The sequence below is a fragment of the Caenorhabditis briggsae genome, assembly GCF_000004555.2.
Source record: "Caenorhabditis briggsae complete genome, chrII, whole genome shotgun sequence".
Taxonomy (NCBI): Eukaryota; Metazoa; Nematoda; class Chromadorea; order Rhabditida; family Rhabditidae; genus Caenorhabditis; species Caenorhabditis briggsae.
Window position 1 is genome coordinate 9,975,013 of NC_013486.2, and position 21,551 is coordinate 9,996,563.

Genomic DNA, 21,551 nt, shown 5'->3' on the forward strand with positions numbered 1-21,551 from the left:
TTGATCGATTGATTTTTGATTTCTCATACATATATTAAGAGTGAGCAAGGAATTTCAGTGACTGAGTATGACTCCGGTACAAAAAAATTTTGGTTGTGGAAGAGAAACGGCGGTGGAATTTGCCGAAGGTCATACAACGACAACTATCGTAACCTATAAAAAGCATACTTGTAATCCGGGCCTTTGCCGGGCCTTCGCGGGCCCTGCCATAATTTCTTTCAGAATCTATATTTTCGAACCAACTAAATCAGATGTGATAGAGCTCCACGAGTACTACAAAATGGTATTATTTGGAATACTGTATCTTATCTATGAACAAAGTTACAGATCATAAAGTGGCTTTTCTCGCAGGGCCCGGCAGGCCCGGGGCGGGCCTGCTTCTTTTGCTCCTTTTGCTCTGTAACTCTGTTCATAGACAAGATACAGTATTCCAAATAATACCGCTTTGTAGTACTCGTAGAGCTCTATCATACCTGATTGAGTTGGTTCGAAAACATTACCTCTGAAAGAAGTTATGGCAGGGCCCGCGAAGGCCCGGCAAAGGCCCGGATTACAAGTATGATAAAAACGTTTTTATTTTCCTGGCATATTTATAGTCAATTTTTTCAACTAAAAAAAACTTATTTTCCGACTTTCTGTTTAAACGAACAGAAAAACAGACAAAAATCAGTGAAAAACAAGAGAACAAATCCTGAAAATAAAAGAAGGCGGCATGTGTGTGATTGTTATTACTCATACACGTGCTAATCTAATAATCACTGAGGTGACCTTTTTGTAATGGACTCTCCCTGCTGAATTACGCAACACAAAGCCACCGTATATCCATTCCAAACAGTAATCCATCTCTTCTCTTCCTTTCTTAATGTTTACTAACCATTCGCCCCTTCTTCTACAAAAAGCGGTATCTCTTTTGGCGGTGCAACTTGTTCACAGCCAGTGTATAGAAGACCGGGATTATCTTGTCCTTTTTCATGACAATATTTGTCCTCACTCCTGTATATATTGGTCAAACAAATTAAACAGGGAAGTGAATACCTTCTTCTGTAAGGGAGGGTCTAATTGACTTTTGTGTTCCGCCAAAAAAGCGACAGCCAAAGAAAAAAAGGAGGCAAAATAAGCGGATTCTCGAGAATAATTACTCGCGGCATGCTTTGATTGAGGAATGAATTGATAAGTCATTGGCAGGCTAATTGGGGCCATGAAGGGTGTCGGATTTACTCTTTGGTGTTGCTTTTCGTCGTATTGGTAGTTTTGGATCCAACAGGTAATTGGGATAAAGTAAAGATTAGATTATTAAAAGTTTCAAATAAATTTATGTATGTTGAGAAGTCAAGACAAATGATTTGCAAAAGTTTGTAAATAAGAGACTTTATCCGTATTACTGTTCAAATACCGTAAATAGAAGACCACTTTATGCTTGCGCTTCGATCTCGATTATCTCAATTTCTGTGAAAGATATCAAAAATGTGTCAACTGATTAAATGTTGGTGATATTATGATAAACATTTTATCAGGTAACAAATTCTTGTTATCTCTTATGGAAACCAAGATAATTGACACAAAGTGCAACTTTCAAGCGACATAATTCTAATAGAAGCCCACCAAAACCGTCAACTTTGAGCTCAATTATCTCGATTTCTGTTAAAGATATCAAAAATGTATTAACCGACAAATTATTTCTCATAGTTTCACCAATATTTTATCTGTTAGCAATTTTTCGACATCTTTCACAGGAATCGAGATAATTGAGCTCAAAGTTGGAGATGATTTGGGTGGTCTTCTATAAGAGGAAATACGGTATCTCGTTTAGATGAACGACTTCCAGACCATTTTGACACAAGCCCAGCGCCATTTCATTTACAATATTTCGTAATACCATATTTTGGATTACACCAATTTCTTCGATTCTCGATTTAAATCTGAAGAGACACTATCACCCATTCCTTCCTCGATAGTCCAAAATATAGGATCAAGGAGTGTAATTCGGAAATTAAGAGGAACAGACAGACAGATGATAATAGGTTTATTTCGATCGTCTTCTCTGTCTCTCTACACTCCATTTCTTCCATCAACATCTGTTTTCACCCATCTTTTTGATCAGAAGCGGAAAGGTGATGCCGTTTTTGGAAGGCGTGAAATGATGCGAGAAGCATGGATAGCTAAAGATGAAGAAGGGGGAAATTGAGAAATATGATTGACGGCTTCTTTTTGATGATTTTGGAGAGTTGAATTTAAAAGCAAACAGTGCTTATTTGTCCATCGTTTTCTTCTTTTTCCTTTTTTTTCTTTCTAGTCATCTGTCAGGAGGAAAAAGCGGTAAAACCGAGTTAATTAGAGGGTTAAACGTAAGGAGCCGGGTAAGGATCTCAAGTGTTTTCTTTCGCGCATTTCATTGTGATTCAGAAATTATACAGAAAACAGAGAAGAGGTGCCAAACATAAATCATGGATGGTACCGATGCTACCAAGGACACGCTCTTCGAGTATCGCGGTTCCCTTTTGGGAGAATTGAAGAGTAGAGCTCTCTGAAAAGTGAAGCAGTAATTATAGAATTTCTTCAAGGATTTGGATGTATATGTTTTTTTTTGAGTGAACTGGGATCTATAGAGTTTTTCAGCAATAAAATATAATTTAGCTCTAGAATGGCCAGTTACAGTATTTCCTCTGATACCTCCAATCCAGCCCAACCGTCAACTTTGAGCTCCATTATCTCGATTCCTACAAAAGATATCTAAAATTTGTCAACTGGTAAAATGTTTGTCATAATATCTGCAACATTTTTTAGCATTAGTTAGCCTTCTATTTGTGTGAATACGGTAACTTACAAAAAACACAGAAAAAGGGGATAACGTTCGGATAACAGAACAACAAAAAAAAAATTTTTGGAACATCTGGTTTCGAGCCCTAAAGTTCTCTGCAACATCATTTTCATTCAACATGGTTCCTCAAGGAAAACTTACCGTAACCCTTATACCAGTGCTAGGTAATTTGTATGTCAATGATTCTAATTTGAATGATTTTGGCCTTTTTGCTACCGTACCCAACACAACCGGAGGTATATTCTTCCGAACGCCTTATTCTCCCCCATCTTGACTAACCTAAAATATTTGGCCTCCAGGTAAACTGACCGCAAAAAAGTGTGCCTTCCAATCACTTTCACTCTTGTCGGCATATCGGGGCGGAAACATAAATGAATTCGATTTCTAATTCTCCCGCCACAGAACTTTTTTTGTGGAAGATTTCTATGGGTGGTAGTAAAATGAGAATAGATTGATGGAAGTTTCCGAATACAAAAATAGAAGTTTTTAAATTTTCTTTCATTCCCAAATTTTGATGACTTTTGAGTAATCATCAAATAGTTTACACGGTTGCTGAAGTTTGCTAAAGTTTGCTTATACTTGCTAAAGTTTGTACCAGCTTAAAATTTGAGTGAAGCGTTGTACTGTGCTAAAATTTGAAGTGCGAAAATTTAAATAATTTATCAGTAAACTGGCCAAGTTTCAAACTATTTGATAAAGTTCAAGCAGAGTTATCGCTTGTGAAAGTTACTTCATCTCAGGAAAATCACAATGATGTACAAGAAACATTTCATCTTTGGGCAATCACAACAAAACCTAGACTTGAGGAATCTTTTTGAAAATTTTAGTGGCTTTGAATCAAACCTAAAACTATATTTCGACCAACTTTCGTGCTTCCAAGTGACTTACGTCTAAAGATATACCCGTTTTTATCAGTCCGAGTAATTTTACGCCACTCTCTATTCCGAAACAATTAGTATACTGTACTTTCCCACCAACACGAATTCCCACAATTGTGTTTTTTCACACCTCAATTCTTTTCTTACAGAAAGCCGCCAAAAGATTTCCGACTCTTTTTTAATGTATTTTCTCTGCTGATTTCTTTTTTCGAACCGCCCGGATTATGTAACTTCGCGGGCAGAAATGCCGGCGCCCTTTTCGGCCATCATTGCATGTCTATTAACTTAGCTAAGACTCGCTCAAGGTTATGTACCCAAGACCCAACAAGTTTCCTGGAAATTCAACAACACATATAGTTTTTTCTGGAGTTGAATAGTAAATAAATGTCTTTGCGTTCATAAAAATCTGTGTTGGGAAAAAGAAAGACTGATCAATCAATGGGAAACAGTTTGAAACTGGGAAAAGACAGGAGTGAGTGACCCAAAAATGAGAGCGACCTTGTCACTGGATTTTTGCACTAGTTTGATTGTTTTTCGAATTTTTCTCGGAAAATTTGAAATTGGAAATTGATTTTCAAAAGTGAAAAGTAGGTTGTTTCAGCATAGTTTCGTTTTAAATACTTTGGCAGTGTGAGGGCTCAACAGGAATCCTGCAGCTTGCTACAGTGACCATCCATTCTATTTCATTTCCATTCCGGTTTTTAGTTCCTGAGATGATCATGAAAGTTTCTTTGCGCATTTTTGAGTTGCCTTCATAATTGTTCTTTAGGCTCCTACAGTAACCCAACAAATCTATGAAAAAAATCCGTAAAACCTGTTATAGAAGGACTCCCAAAGTGTCAAGTTTGAGCCAACTTATCTCGGTTCCTATCGAATATCTGAAAATGCGGACAATTGATAAATGATAAACTAGCTGAAACGTAACAGTGTGGGGGCATTTCTATTTCAGGTTTTAGGGTATATAAAATCCTTAGAAACAACACTACTTTTTTGAGTCTTCTTCTTTCTGAATACATTCACTATATCGACTTTAGCAAAAACATCTGAAGTTTCAGCTTTGCTCAATCTCTCTTTTGTACCTAGAAAACTTCCATTTTTTGGTGCAATACGGTATTTTGGAGGGTGTCATCTTTTACTCCTTACTTTCTCTTGTTCTCGATATCCACCCAATTAAGCACCGCCCATCTCTCCACCCCATCCCCTCAGTTTCCCTCCCCATCCTCCCCCATACTATTAGCCTATTCATTCCTCATCCACCCTCCACAGCTACCACCCTTCCTTCCACCATCCTCCTCTCTTTTTGAGACGACGTCTTCTATTCTTTTCATTTCCCCGCTTCTCGCCTAAAAAACCAAAGCAACAATGGCTAAGAAAAATCAAGTCGCCAGAAACGAAAGAGAACGAAACCGTGTGCATCAGGTAAATCATTTGTTTATACCTTTAAATCTCTATTAGCAAAATTAAGCCAAGATTTATTTTTCTATATCTGTAAATTTCAGGTTAATCATGGCTTCGATGTCCTTAGAACCCACCTCCAACCAAAGAACCAAAACAAGAAATGGAGCAAGGCCGATACTCTTCGTGAAGCTGTCAAGTATATTCAACGTCTTCAACACATTCTGAACCAGGAACCACAGCAACAGACAGGTAAGAATAATACAAATTCTATATCAAAGCCGAATCCTCATTTTTTCAAATTTTCAGTATCATCCCCAAATACATCTCCAAACTATGTCATGTCCTCTAACAACTACCCAGCATATGCTACAAAGGATCAGTTCTCGATGTATCATTCCAACAATAGCTACAATCAAATGTCAACACATCAAATGCCGGTACTTCCCCATGGTGACAGCTTCAATTCTCCAACATCGTCTGTTTCCTCATCCTCATACTCCCCAACTCAAATGTGTTATCCTCCAGTTTCCTATGCCAATTATCAACATTCGTAATTTCCAGAGAATCTGAAGCTTATCTAGTCCATTTCATTTTTCAAAATATCTGGTGTTCTTTTTTACGGGTATTGTTTTCTTGTTGATATTTCCCTTAATTTTCTTGTTATAGCCCCTCAGCAATAAATCAATTCTTACACATAATAATCACAAACTCCATTCTGTGTCAAATCGTTTCCTCATATTAGCCTATTAAATCCGAGAAAGACCTTGGCGTCTTAGGACTCAGTTCCACCGGGAGAGACAGAAAAAGAAAACCACCCCCCAAGGGGAGCCTTATTAATAATCGCCCCCGGCTGGCACCATTTCTGGGTCAACATACAATAGACAAGAAATAAAAAAGAATGGAAGAAGGGGGTTTATGATGTGGATTGAGTGGAAATGGGAGGAGAATAAAAGTGAATAGAATGACTGAGTGACTGAATGACTTGTGTTGTTGTTTTCATTAAATTGAGTGACACTGATGCTAATGAAATTGACAGTACGTTGGATGGTGTTTAGAAAAGAAAATCTGAATTTAGAAAACTTCAGAGTCTACCTGTGCGATATTCATGAACCGGTTTTCGCGTTAATGAAAGGTGGCGTCTTTTCACAGTTTATACAATTTTTCTACAGTATCCCGATTGTAAGATGTGAACTTTTAACATCAGACTCATCTCTGAAAACACCAAAAACTGAAACTTTAACGTTATTTTGAGCAACACCATGGAAGGCCACCTGAACCGTCAACTTTGGATATATCTCATTACCTGTAAAAGATATCGGAAAGTGGTCAACTGACAAAATGTTTTGGATATTATGATTAACATTTTGTCAGTTGACCAATTTTCGATATCTTTCACAGGAACTGAGTTATAGTGGCTTAAAGTTAGCGGTTTGGACGGTCTTCTATTAGAGTGGTTACTGTATCAACTCCGTGATTCTCCGTGACAGGAATTTTTCGACAAGGCTGAGGAGCCCATGGTTTCCGATTAATTGGGTAGTTCTCATGACACAGATTCTGGAAAGCGAGAGCTAATTAATTAGGACATGGATTGTGGGATTCCGTAGATAAACTTTACAGGTTTGAACACTTCGGCCAAATATTGATAGACTTGAATGTTAGAAGCCAAGGTTTTCGGAAACAGGGCCGCGGCCGGCCGCGACCCGAACCGCGGGTAGGATGCTCCAGGATTCTATAAAGTGGAAACACCGAAACCTGAAATTTTAAACCGAAAATCTGAAAAATTAGACCAGACTGTCCGTTCTAACAGAACTGAGCTGGGCCACCCAGAAACTTCTAGGGTCGCTAGACTGCCGAATCATAGATCAGTAGAAATGAAATTCTGCGGCCCTGTTTTCGATCGCCGTGCTGAAAGTTCTCAGAGTTCTAACAAGTGGGCCACATCAAACTCTGATCTCCGAATTTTTGAAGAATCCCTAGTACATGCCTGCCTACATGGCAAAGTCTGAAAATTCTAAATCAGTCCATTCCATTTTCCTGAATTCTATCAAGCTCGCTTCCCACGACACATTCCCATAAACCCATCATGTTCGCGGATCTTGTTACAAAAAACTGACAGGTGGGTGCTCATATTTTGTGTGTGTTGACCGTACATTACCGTTCTAAAAGGTCATTCGATCTTCATTGCATGATGATCAACACGACGAAGAAATGAGGGTGAAGCCATTAAGAGAAACATAACAAATAACTATTCAGAATGGTATGCTACAGCTTCGGAACCATTAATCAATGGACATACAATGTACAAGAAGAAGCAGGTGCAGACGGTGGAATTGTCTCTCGGATCTCTCGATCTCCAATGATCTCTCATTTTCTTCGGAGGGCTCCCGCGCGCACGCAGCTGATTATCCATTCCACGTCCATGTTTACTAGAAAAATGACATGGAAATGTGTCTTCAATGTGTACATGTGTATGGTATGACATTGCAAAAAGTGACACCTTTCAGAGAAAATGAATAGGGTCAACACTCATTTTGATATATTTGGAAATGGGGTAATTCCAACATATTCATTGATATTCATTAGTCATCGTTTTAGAGATGGGCAGGTGGATTGTATCCACCGGATACAGTAGGATTGAATAGTAGGAATTAATGAAATAGGATCTTCAGACCTCTAGGAAACTTCTAGATCTGATCAGATAGTTACTCTCGATATATCATGTTATTGTTCATAAAACAAATATTGTCATTTATCTCAAAACAACTGATCCCTCATCGCCGGGTCAATCCATCATCCACTTCCGGTATCATCAAGATACCGCAAAAAGAAACATAAAGACATGTGTTCCCAGTCGGATCGATTTATTGCCCAAGATAGTCGGCACGCGGCAACTTTCAACTCAATACTGTTGCCGAATGTCTTCTTCTGATAAGGATCTCTCTTGGGTCTTCTCGATTGGGTAACGAGTACATTGGCGGCCAATGGATACTCTCTCTGCCTTTGTAAAAATGATGCCGCGCATGTTTTAGTACCTCAATTTCGCATAAAATGATGATGTTGCAAAGGAGGCGAAATGAGGGAAAATGAGGCTAGACAAAAAGAGTACAGATAATAATTCGGTGAAAATTAGAGAGATTTAATTAAACCAGCCTGTTTGCCGTGCCTCTGGCGCTTCAAAAAGCTCGCTGGTGCGCCTCCGGCGCGATTTAACCTATTTATTTTACTGTTCGTTGCTGCGCTCGAAGGTCACGTCTATCTGAGTCAGAAAACGCCGGGGACCTAATTTTTTTCAGATTTTTCGAGCAAAAAATGTTTTTCGGGGAACTTCTGCCGACCTTCCAATCCGTTGGAAAACTTAGCGCATTCTGCCCATTCTGTCTGATCGTCGATTTCTCTTCAATTTTTTTCAGGATATTGCCTAACATGACAATTAAAATCACGAGAAAGTCGCCAAGAACCATTTGGGTAGGTGGAAAAATTCATTTCCAGATCTGTTTCAGGCGAATTCTTTTATTTCAATTGAAAATTTTCAGATGCATACTCATCACTCAAATATATCACAAATACCGCAAAAACAAGTTTTGGAGTGCCTTGTTCTTACCTACTTACTGTACTTCCTCTATAGTAGCCCACACAAACCGTCAACTTTGTGCTTCTGTATCTCGGTTCCTGTAAAATATATCAAAAATTTGTCAACTGAGAAAATATTGGTAACATTATGATGAACAATTTATCAGTTAACAGATGTGTGATATCTTTCACAGGAATAGAGATAATTAAGCTCAAAGTTAACGGTTTGTGTGGGCTTCTTTTACAAGAAATACCGTATTGTATGCTGCCAAAACCCACACAGAAAATTGCTTCATTCACTTTTTTTACCACACCAAGCCGTTTGTTGACTCTTCAAAAGGGGAAAACCGAACGATTAGGTGGTCCTAATCCCATTCTTCTTTTTTTCCTTCTCCGTTATTTTTCTAATTGTCCGGAACAAGGAAAAAACGATTGCATCGTTGACGCCTTCTTGATTCGTTTCTTGGTATGGTGTCCGAAAGGATTACGTAATCGTCAAACCGTATGCCACTCACTCAATCATTGTTTCATTCAAAATATGGTCTTCTTGGAATGAGAGAGTGAGAAAAAGAGAATTCAGAATTCTTTCCATTTGCTTGTTTTCGGTTTTTACTCTCGTAAATCCTGGGTACTAAAACCATAATTATATTGTCTCGTGAGCTATTCAACCCGAATCACTGTTTCTATTGTTTCTTTTGTCAGGATTACACGGGAGAGCAAAAGAAAATAAAGAGCCAATGGGAGAGAAACAATCATAATCCCCCTAGAATGTCCACTTTTCCCTCATTCAGCCAAATGTGGAATACTGTAAAGAAAGTGTGGACATTCTGTTTGTACACTATAGTTTTCAAAAAAAAGGAATTTTCAAAATCAAATTCTTCTTCAAATCAATTATGCATCCTTCTTCTTCGATTATCTTCTAAAACAGTGTCATTGCGTGACTTGGCAGGTGGAATCAGTAGACAAGACTCATCGCTCCTTCTTCTTTGCGTGTCACTTCTTTTTCTTCGTCCCAATTTCTTGTTTGCTTCTGTTCTAATCCAATGACGAAAGAGATGGAAGTACGTATCAGATTAATTAGGTGAAGAGCTGCTCAAGAATCTACAGTAACCGGATAGTTCTGTGTGTGTACACTTGAGCGACGAGACACTTGGTTACATCATTCAATTTTAGGTACTCATAGTCAGAAGATTAGGGTTTAGGAAGTATTAGAAGCCGTTTGACACGTGTACCATTAAGGATGGCTTAATAAAGCTTGTGATTGAGAGGGATAAAACTTAAAACAGGTGTTGCAAGGAAGGATAATTCTATTTAAAGGAATGTGGGTCATTAAAATATTTTTCTCGAAATTTTGTTCGTATAAGCCTCCCAAGAAATTGAACAGGTGGAACGAGTATTGAAGATCTGAGGGGATAAGGAAAAAACCAGCAAAAATAACGGGAGGATATACCAACATGTGTTCAAGATCCTATCAATATTCAACAAGTTACCAATTTCTTCATACAACTCTATAAAAATTCTACAACATTCTAGAAGTGCAAACTTAAAGGGCCGATTGCCACCTTTTGCTGGTGGTCAACAAAATACAGTAATCATATAAGTACACTCATCGCCTCCTCGTTATTAACAGATTGGTTAAATATGGCGAGAGAGCCACGTGGTTACGTAATGCTCACCTAAATTGTGTGTTGACGAATGATTGGAAGCCAATGAGGAATGAGGCTCAATTGCGATGGTTGAGTAACGCATTGGATAATCTTAATTGAGATCATTAGAATGTATTAGAAAGATTATTGAGTTCATGCACAAGGTGTCAGAAATGTATATGGACCCAAATGAGTTTCAGTTATGGTAGACCTTTTTTGTTATGGTAGACCTTTTTGATGAGGAGGCATTGTCCATAATGTTGAATGAATAAACAGCCACCTGAAAATCTGAGAGATTTTTTTAATTCGATTTAATTCCCCAATGGTCCACACGGTGATTTTTCCGGATGATCTTTTAAAATAAATTTTCTCGCGTTTTTTTATCAACATGCAGACACAAAACCGTAAGACTCGGCAGTTCAATTTGAATCTTTCGTGTCGAGACCAACGCTGACTCAACGCTATTAGGGGGATTATTTTTCAGAACGCCTGCGCTCCACCGCACTGGTCAAATGGCAGAGTTTTTGAGTCCTGGAAACCTAGTCCCCCGCGACTTTTGGCGGGCGCGGGCGGCGGTATTTGAAGTTTAAAACAATTTTTTGATCTATTTCCTTCAATAAAACTTCATTTCCGAAGAAAAGCTATAAAAAACTATGCAAATCCGAAGAAAAACTATGAAAAATGAAGTTTTATTGAAGAAAATGGATCAAAAAATTGTTTTAAACTTCAAAAACCGTTGCCCGCGCCCGCCAAAAAGTCGTGGGGGACTAGGTTCTGCCATTTTACCAACTCTGCCATTTTACCAGTGCGATGGAGCGCAGGCGTTCTGAAAAATATTACCCTAATAACACCGCAACGCTATTAGCATTCGAGAACATTTGCATCATGGTCCGAAAAAAATCGCTGTGTCTCCATCAATCTCTACTTTCCATTCTCTTCTGACTTATGACATGTGGTCACACTCTCCAATTACTAATCGACGTACGCAATCATCGGAAAAGGTGCCGAACCACTTCACTCCCCTTACCACCCATTAAGGACTTGTGAGCTTTCCGAAAGTTTACGCAACTCACTTGTTTCCATTCATCTCCTTTGTGAGAAAGGAAACCTAAACACTCTGGAGATGACGTCGAAACTACCGGAGCCCCCACAGTAATCCCCTGTGAAATCATTGGAGCGTAACTGAATTCAGGTCAACTCACGTCAATTCATTGTTGATGGATAAGCAATTTCGGAGGGACGGGAGAAGACAAAACAGCTGAATAGAGAAAGAGAAAACATTCGAATGACAATTGTTCTAACCACTGATTGTGAGATTTTTGAAAAAGAAAAACGATTTTAACCTGTTTACATGTTTGTTAATTATGAATTTTCTCACACTATCTGAGAATGTAAATGTAGAAATGTAGAAGTAGAAATGATTCATTGAGTTAAATGAAAATTGCTTTTAGTCAGAAAGAAATTATCTCTTTTTCTGTTGATGTACTGTGTTTGATCATGAGAAGACGAAGCTAGGCTAACTGATACCCACACACGAACCCATATTGGGTGGAATCACATTCGACATCATTAATTGCCTTGGGTTCACCGATTCTCGAAATTATCAAGCAATCCTCTCTGGATTGGCTGAAAATCTATCACATCATCAAATGTTTCGTTAAGAGCAATCTATACCCCTGGCAGCAGGTCCCAGATAAAGCTGAAGTTTCAGAATCATTTAGTACATCATTTACTGTCGTGTATCCATCGGACCATGTGAACACCTGAAAAAATAGATAATCACAAAAAGGAAAACGCGTTATATAACCATACTTTACTGCTCGACGGTTCCGAACCGTTCCTCACCTCATCTATCCAAAATCCCTTGAAATCCCTTGAAAAAATCAAGTATAGCGAATAATTAACAGACTATACATCCATACTGCTTCATTTCGTGAAGCAACTCCTGTCAGCTTATATCCATTTTCCTCACAAGCCTTTATAGAGTCATTTTTGCTAACTTCCCACTCGGCGAATGCTTTCACACAAACCAATGTTGTATCATTTCTGTTGAAGAATTGCCAACCATCCAAGCATCTTTTAAAGGCCCATCCTATCTCTGTTCGTTGCCACGATTAATATTTAATATTCAAAGTAACCTCTAGTTGGTCAGAAGATGGGCAAGTATTAGTAAGAGGAGCCCTTGTCTGAAAAAGTCATTGATTCTAAAAGAAGGAGAAGAAGAGGAACCTTGATGGCAACAATCAGGCCTTTTGACTTTTTGCTATCGACGACAATTAGGTTTTCTGTTGAAATGTAGTTAAACAAAAGACATTGTTCAATTGAATTCATGAACGCCAGAAAGCAAGCTGTCTGATAATAGAATTTGCTTATGCAACTATCCTGCGACTCATTGCTTGCACTGGCCCAATTTGCCGTCGAAACATTTCCATAGATTAAAACCATTTGTTGATCAACTGAAAATTTTTAATTTGTCTCACAAAAGAATTATATATAGCAGCCAACCAGCATTTGTGTTTTGTATGATGAATAGAAGAAGCAATGTAAAACACAGAAATGAATTCGTTCTCATTTTGAATATCTTAAGAAATTCGACTTGAGAAATTCGGGAAAAAACGTCTAAAAACTTTAAGAATGGGAGGTTTCGAGTCTTCGAATCTAAGTTTTAGTAAACTTCATAAAAGTTTTGTTCTTTTTCTCAAAATTCTTTGGGACCAGACAAACAACTACAAACTTAAGCAATTCAGAAAAATGCACATAAACGAAGAAACTAAAAAGCGGAAAATTTTCAGGAGAGGATATGACTGAGAATTAAGAAAAACCATCAAAAATTCTGGACTTTCTCGGAATTCGCCAGCAGATGTGAATTTAAGCTCAAAAGCTTACCGAGGAGAAAAGTTATTTATCCCAAAAAAAACCCTGAAAATGACAAAAGTGTCTGAAAATAATTTTTTCTGAAACTTGAAACCCCTCTCTCCATTTTCTTTTTTTTTCAGAATTCCCAAAGCCCGGCCCGTTTCAGTTTCAATTAGTTTACTCTCTGTCTTTTCAAAAATATTAAACAGGTCAATGAAAAATATAAATAATTTATTGCAAAAGTCAGGAAACAAAAAAACAAATTTTCACAAAAAAAGTCTGAAAATTTTACTGAAATTTCAACAAATTTTTCAAATGTGGAAAACCCGGACAGGCTGCCGGATCCCCCGTTTTTTCAAATACCAGCCAAACACCGAGAACCATAAATTTTGGTAAACAACAAAAAACAAAACATTTGTCAACTAGGTTAATCCCCTTTTGTCCATCATCATCCGATTTCAAAGTGGTCATCAGAATCTGAATAACCTATCCAGCTGCTATTCAAAATGGTATGTGCAGAATTTCAGTACTCGATCAATGGATATCTTATCAAATGCTCCGGATTCTTTCCACCCAATTTCGAAACAGTGAGTGTTTTTAAGTCAACAAAAAGAAAAGAATGGAAAGGAAGAGAGTCGTTCCAACAAAAAAGTCAAAAATCCATAAAAATGACGACGGGTTTCGTGCGAATTTCGCATTGTTTTCGGCCTGCATCCTCTCTTTTCCGCCACACTGTTTTATCGATTTGTTTTTTATACTTTTACACCCGGAAACCGGAAGTTTATCTGTGCAGCACAGCTGGTTCTTGGAACTTTGTTTTTAATTTCAAATTTAGTTTGATTTCTATGTAAACTCCTCGAATTCAGCAACTGTGTACAGTGTCGTCGAAAACCTAATTATTATTTTTCATGTACGAAAAATTGGAGCTGTGGAAGATTAACGGCCGGTGGGCGTGGCCGAAGGTCCCACAACGAAAACTACCGTAACCTAAAAATACTTTTATTTTTGTCTTTTTTAGTGATTTTTGGTGATTTTTTGCTATTTTTTTCGAATTTTTTATAGTGAAAAATTGGTTGAGAATTGAGAAAAAATTAAAAAGTTACCCTAAAACCTGTATTAGAAGGGCCCCCTCTAATAGAAGGACCCTCCAAAAAGGGCCGAGAAGAATAGTAGGACCCCTTGTAGGAGAAGGGCGCGCTTCAAAAGGTGTTGTTTGAATTGATAATTTCCGTGCATTTTCAGTGAAAAATTATTCCGGAAAATCTGAAATTTTTCAAAAAATTTTTTTTCGTTCACAAACCTTGCCTAATTTTTGAGGAAATTGATGGATTTTTATGTATTTTGAACAAAAATTCACCTAGTTTTTGGAGAAAAAAAAATCAGAAATAATGAAGGGTCCTCTAATAAAAGGGCGTAGTTACCTTGGAACAATAAAAGGACCGACCCTTCTCATACAGGTTTTACGGTTGGATACGGTAGTTTTCGTTATGAGACCTAAAGCCACGGCCACCGGAGTTTTCCACAACTCCGAATTCTGCATACCAACTTAATAATCAAAACAACTAAGCAAATCTGATATTACAAAAAACTTTCCATACCCTCACTAGTCAGAAGACCTATAAAACATCATTATGCTAATATACAACGTCTAAAAAGGCTCATGAAATGCATAAAATCAAGAAATACCAAAAACATCATGAGGCTAACACTCTCAATTATATGTTTAGTGTTGTCCATCGCTCTGATTGGCTGATTTGCATAATGTTTCCATACATGAGATATAACTGATAAATGAATCATCTGTAGAGAATGGCTTTCTAATAGTAGATCAAACTTCAAAACTCATCCTTTTCAGTGTTTGAAGAAAAAAAAGGAAAAAACCAAAGAAATGTCAGTTTTGGGAAGTCGTTATTTCTTTTTGTTTCACACATCATCTTCCTCTTTTTCTTCCTTCTTTTTTTCTTCACACATTTTTCTAACCTTTTTCTTTTGCATGTCTCTAAACTCTCTTAATTCGTTATACACTCTGAATCTTCTCGTTTTGTGTCTCCACAATTTTTATCAGATTTATGCCGAAACAAAGCCTTTCACGGCTTTGCTCGCCGTATGGCTCTGCGACCAAATCCGGTCTTCTTTTTTTCTTCCTTTTCCATGCCTATCGGATTTCACAAACATTCAGTTTGTCACTTGACCATGTCAACATTACTAGTATATGTGTTGAGTTTACATGCACATATTTTTCCTTCTATATTATCTCCTATTCCCGAATTTTGAACACATCTGGATTTTCAGGCGGAAACGAGCAAAAAGATGAATAATCAACAAGCAGCTATCGCATCTGCCAGAAATAGGGTGAGTTCTTATCTTGATTTTTTCTAGAGCCACATACTGTAATCAATGATATGACGCCACCCAAACTATAAACTTTGAGCTAATTCATCTTGATTCCTGTGAAAGATATAGAAAAGTGGCCAACTGAGAAACATTTTTGGCATTATAATGAACATTTCGTTAGTTACCCATTTTTGACATTGATAACTTGCACAGGAATCGAGATATACAGTGGCGAACGTTAGTGAGTGTCCCTCTATACTTTTGTTCATAACTTTTCTCAAACTTGTCCAATAATTGAAAACTTTTTTTGTGAAATGTAGCTGGGTTTCCAACAAAACGTTTTATAAGTTTTTTAGAGCTCAATCTATGTTTGTGTCTTCTGAATCTTCACAGACGTGTTCTGACGGAAAATTTTTTTCTTCTGAAGTCATTGTCACGTCTGTGAAGATTCAGAAGACACAAAAATTGATTGAGTTTCAAAAAACTCATACAACGTTTTTTTGGAAACCCAGCTACATTTAACAAAAAAGTTTCCAATTATTGGACAAGTTTGAGAAAAGTTATGAACAAAAGTATAGAGGGACACTCACTAACGTTCGCCACTGTATGTGCTCAAAGTTGACTGTTGGAGAATTTATATCTGATGATTGAATCTATAATGACATCGAGTTTCATTTTTAAAAAACAGTAACGAGAATAAGTAAGGGCCACTTTAATCATTTGTTCATCTGCTGACATTTGCCCGAAATATGTTTCCAAAAAATTGAGGAGCCGAACTTATAAGAAATACTGCTAGGATAGAGCTTTGTCATAAGTTTGTCGGAGTTAGGTCGGATTCAGTGACAGTGTAGCTGACTCCTAAATCGAACCGTCAGTATTCACCTATACTAGTCCTTTAATTATGAGTCATGTGCAAGGGTCTAATAAACTTGAAAGAGCATTAGGTCTATTAAAACTTTTAAAGAACACCTGCTACGGGTTAAGAAAACGAAACCAAGTCGAAAAGGTGTTGCTTGCTCCAAATCTAGAGAGTTGAAACCATCGGTTTTAGCAAGTCGGAACCTTCGATGTTTCTGTGATGCATTGATGAACCGAAGTTTTGTCTTTCTTCCAAACCCTTGCAAGATTATCGATGGGAACTTTTGTCTACGAAGCACCGCATCGGTCCAGATCGAAACGTGTTTCCTGTATGTACATTCTGGACTCTATCATCAATAACTTCTCAAGCCATTTTTCGATACTGATCTGCGATGTCATGTGATTGTTGGTCCCCCGATGATGAACATATCAAAATCGAAGAGTTCTCCATCAGTTTCCCAATCCCTTTTTCATTCGATTCCCAAATCATCGCCGTTCCCATCCATCGTCACAAGAGAAACAGTTTTACGAGCACGGGAACCGTGGGCGTTCATTCCATTCCTCCACCTCTATTTGCAATTTCAGCTCTCTCCTCCCTCCGCGGTTCTTCATTTTTATAGTTTATGGGCATCGGGAATCGAAACGGCCCAGATCGCTTCCATTCTTTTCCGTTTTCACCTTACAAGACACCCTCCCTTATATTCCTGAGTTCCTGTGAACTCTTCTCTCTGAAATTCGAGACAATGGCTAAGAAAGATAAAGATAGCGAGTCAATCCCTTCGACTGAGAAGGTTGAAAAGAAGGAAGAGAAGGAGAAGAAGGAGAAGGAGAAGGTCCATCAGAAGTGGAAGGCCAAAGTCAAAAAGTTGAGAAAGTCCAAGTCGGTAGCCTCAACTCAATCGGAACACTTGACTTGTCATTGTGATCAGTGCAAAGAGCGTGAGGTAACTATTCTTAAGAAGTCCATCTGAAAGTATGTAACATGGCGCATAATTACCAGGACTAAAGTTTGAACTAACATAACATTTGAGTGAAGCGTTGTACCAAGTTAAAATTTGGAATGCAAAATTAAAATACGTCATCAGTGAATTGACAAAGTTTCAAATTATTTCATCAACTTTGAGCAGAGTTATCGCTTGTCAAAGTTGCTTCATCTCATTAAAATCACAGCGGCGTGCATGAAAAATTACGCCCTTCATCTTTGGACATTCATAACAATACTTAGATTTGAGGAATCGCTTTGACAGTTTCAGTAGCTTTAAACCAAACGTAAAATTATATTGCTACCAATTTTCGTGCTCCCAAGATATTTATGTCTAAAGATATACCCCGTTTTTATCAGTCTGGGTAATTGTAAATCACCATGTCCTTCGGAAATCGGGAAATATCTGAAAAACTGAAAACTTTCAAAAAATTCTGTAAATGTAATTTTGTTAATCTAGGTTCGTTTCACACTCTCCAAAGTTTTCAAAATGATCGGAAACTTGCCAGCCGAGCTCCAGACTCCTGAAATCTGTCAAAATCAACTGGAAAATATTTTTTGTATTTCTTATTGAACTGTATGTTCACTGTTTTACATTCCAACACAATTTTAAGGTTCTCATTAAGTTTACTTGTACTGCTTCTTCGGATCCTTTATTCTTCGTTTCTTACTCGCGTCACCTTCAGACGTTTAGCTGTGTCGAGTATCCCATCATTAACCAGTCAATCTCTTCTCTCCTTTCCCTTTTCTGACTAACTTTTTCCGCATCTTTCTTTTTTTGACGAGACTGAGAATACATTTATCCATTTTTTAGTATTACATAACTTTACAATTCTGAGCCAGCTCCTCTTTCCCTATGTACAACTCTCAGTGTTTTCGGGGAGGAATTCTAAAATAGTTGCAGGTCGTATTTTATAGATTGTAGATGCAAAAAACGGTTAATTTTGGTATGGATCTAAATCCAAATCATTCGTACTAGTAATGAATCTTTTCATAAGTAAATCCCCTCTTCTTATATCTGCACTAATCCAACACCAAAAGGTTTGAAATTATCTAAAAAAAAAGGGGAGGACGACAAAGAAAAAGAAGAAGAGGGAACTGGAGAACTAAAAAAGGAGTGAGGTGCCCTATTAAATCGGTGCTCTCCTCTTTTTTCCAATACACACCCAAGAGAGCTCTTTTCCTTTTCGGAGCTCACACGCGCATACACTTCTTCTTCTTTTTCTTCTGCTTCAGAAGAAGAAGAAGTGTATAGAATACGATCGTAGAAAAAAGAAGAAGAAGAAGCGGTTGTGATGTATGCGTCGCGCGCGCGCCGCAACGAGAAGTGTGCTCTTTTTGCCCCATGCAAGCCTCCAGTCAACCCATCGATCCATTTGTGTTGAGCAGGCACACTCACAGCTTCACACTGAGCCTCTACAAGAGCCGATAGAGAGAGAGAGAGAGAGAGAGAGAGAGAGGGAGAGAGAGAAGCCAGAGAGCTTCTTTCTATGCTTCTTTATTTTCACGTCTTCTCCCTTCTTTTCGCTGAACCCAGAGTTGTAGTCCCTCCAGCCAAATTATTTTTTTTTGTTTCTAGAGAAAAAGAGAGAAAGACAGCTGATAAATAAAATAACTGATAAGCAGTTTTCATCACTTTTTGGGATGCCTGCGTCTCTTTTTGGACCCCAGGGAAATTAATATTTGGAAAGAAATTAAAAATTCTTGTTGTGCTTTAATTTTTTTTCCTTGGAGACTAGTTAATCAGCAAAATAAACTTTGATCTATTAGAAATGATTTAATATTTCAGATGGCGGCTGGTGGACAACCCCAAGGCGCTGCACCGGGACAACCGGATCAGAACTTTGACTACATGTTCAAGGTGAGAGAGAGAGGATGAGGATATATTGAAAAAGGATTGCAATTAAATATAATACGATTGTGTCAAGGAAATTATTATTTTTCTTCAAGCCAAGCCAAATAAAATGGGCGGAGCCTAGAGAATGTAGTCCGAAATCTCGAGGTTTTCATACCTGAAATGTTTGTAGTAAGGAAGAAAAATGTACATGAAATTCTTTGAAGAATATACCTTCTTTTTTAACTTAATTTACTGCAAATGATCTAATAGAACGCCGTCTCTAACTTTCAACTTTGAGTCAATTTATCTCGGTTCCTGTGGAAGATATCAAAAACCTGTTAACTAAGAAAATGTTTATCATTTTATCAAATTGTTTATCATTTTATCACCAACAATTTATTAGTCAACACAAATTTGATATCTTTCATAGGAATTGAGATAATTAAGCTCAAAGATAGGGTGCGCTTCTAATAGAGCACTTCTTTGTTCCTTGGAAGTCGTGAGGTTTAAGGAAAATATCCGTTCTGAAGAAACGATTTTAAACTAAGTTATTTAATTACTTCAAATGAAAGCCATTAATTAGTTTCTTTACAGTAATCTTATAGTTTTTTCGGAACTATATTTGAAAAAAGCTCAACCGATTTCCAAATTCAAACCATTAACTTTGAGCCCGTATATCTCGAATCGTGTGAAAGATATCAAAAAGTTATTAACTGACAAAATGTTCATCATAATATCGAAAATGTTTTGTCAGTTGACCACTTTCCGATATCTCTCACAGGAATCGAGATAATTGAGCTCAAACTTGTTAGAGTTAATACAGTAGCCTTCTATCGTTTTAACTGAAAGAAAAACGTATTTTTCTGTCTTGTAGTGAGTATTCTCACTAATTACCGTTTAGAAACCTATGTCTTTCCCTCTTCTATTTTTCCCCGTAATTTCCAGTCGAGTGCTCTCTCTGCCCGCTTTCTCTGCGTCTTTCGAACCTTTTCATACTTTTTCCGATTTAGTTGGTTCAGAGAGCTTCTTCTTTTTCCTCCCTCTTTTGGTTGCTCCGCGAAAAAGAAAAGAGGAAATTCGTTGAAAAAACTTTCACTTTTTCTTTTTTCGGGGCCCCCAATCTTCGAAAAAGAAAGGAAGAATCGATGGGCTCGTGTCTGGAAGAAGACTCTCTGGTTTCATATTTTATTTGACAAACCGCCTCGCTTTTCCTATGAAAAACGAGTGAAGAATTGGTGGGAGGAGAAGAGGAAGAAAGATGAGAAGAAGAGTCGAAATATATGTATATACTCTCCATTTAGTTGCCAACGGAAATATATGAAAAGGGAAAAGTGATAAAAATGAGCACTTAAATGTACCTCGAAGAAGCATACCCTAAACCTCCACTTTGAGCTCAATTATCTCGGTTTCTACAAGAGATATCAAAATTTTGTCAACTGGTAAAACGTTGTTGATAATATGATAAGCATTTAGACAGTTGACCACTTTTTGATATCTTGTACAGGAGCCGAGATAATTGAGCTCAAAACGCGCAAATAAGTGGTTCTATTAAAGCATTTACGGTATCTAGAGATACCACGAAGTAAGTAGCAAAAATATTACCGTAATCCAGTTGCCAAGCTCTATTTTTTCAGCTTCTTATAATCGGAAACTCGTCCGTCGGAAAGACTTCGTTCCTCTTCCGTTACTGTGATGACTCGTTCACATCTGCCTTCGTCTCCACAGTCGGAATCGACTTCAAAGTGAAAACAGTGTTCCGAGGTGACAAACGTGTCAAACTCCAAATCTGGGATACCGCCGGACAGGAGAGGTACCGTACCATCACCACGGCCTACTACCGTGGAGCAATGGGATTCATTCTGATGTACGACATCACCAACGAGGAGTCGTTCAACAGTGTGCAAGATTGGTGCACTCAAATCAAAACGTATTCCTGGGAGAACGCTCAAGTCGTTTTGGTTGGAAACAAGTGTGATATGGATGCGGAGAGAGTCGTCTCCATGGATCGAGGACGTCAACTGGCTGACCAACTCGGATTGGAGTTCTTCGAGACTTCGGCCAAAGAGAACATCAATGTGAAAGCTGTCTTCGAGAAGCTCGTCGAGATTATCTGTGATAAAATGGCTGAGAGTTTGGACAAGGTAAGGATTTGTTTTGTGTATTTTATAGAACTTTGAGTCAATTCTATAATTGAATTTTGTTTCAGGACCCCCAACAACAACCAAAGGGACAAAAACTCGAGGCGAATCCAACTCAGAAGCCAGCTCAACAGCAATGCAATTGCTAGACGAAAAATCAAAAAACATCCTGAAAATTCCGAATGCAATAATATTAATTCTCTAAAAGCGCGTAGCTTCCTCCGTGTTCCTTTTTG

The 21,551-nt window shown here is 37.8% G+C and overlaps 3 protein-coding genes across 3 annotated transcripts; 2 read left to right on the plus strand and 1 right to left on the minus strand.

Annotated features, from left to right (window-relative positions):
* Window positions 1–5,058: 5,058 nt before the first annotated feature.
* Cbr-hlh-14 lies at window positions 5,059–5,648 on the plus strand (the record flags this gene model as incomplete). The annotated part of the gene is made up of 3 exons (XM_002630747.1): window positions 5,059–5,115; window positions 5,196–5,343; window positions 5,401–5,648. The coding sequence occupies 3 exons, from the start codon at window positions 5,059–5,061 to the stop codon at window positions 5,646–5,648; spliced, it is 453 nt and encodes a 150-aa protein (XP_002630793.1).
* Window positions 5,649–11,821: 6,173 nt separating this feature from the next.
* Window positions 11,822–12,755, minus strand: CBG02490 (the record flags this gene model as incomplete). The annotated part of the gene is made up of 3 exons (XM_045242544.1): window positions 11,822–11,936; window positions 11,985–12,073; window positions 12,540–12,755. The coding sequence occupies 3 exons, from the start codon at window positions 12,753–12,755 to the stop codon at window positions 11,822–11,824; spliced, it is 420 nt and encodes a 139-aa protein (XP_045092286.1).
* A 6,374-nt stretch (window positions 12,756–19,129) lies between these two features.
* Cbr-rab-3 lies at window positions 19,130–21,464 on the plus strand (the record flags this gene model as incomplete). The annotated part of the gene is made up of 3 exons (XM_002630745.1): window positions 19,130–19,201; window positions 20,812–21,318; window positions 21,384–21,464. The coding sequence occupies 3 exons, from the start codon at window positions 19,130–19,132 to the stop codon at window positions 21,462–21,464; spliced, it is 660 nt and encodes a 219-aa protein (XP_002630791.1).
* Window positions 21,465–21,551: the final 87 nt, after the last annotated feature.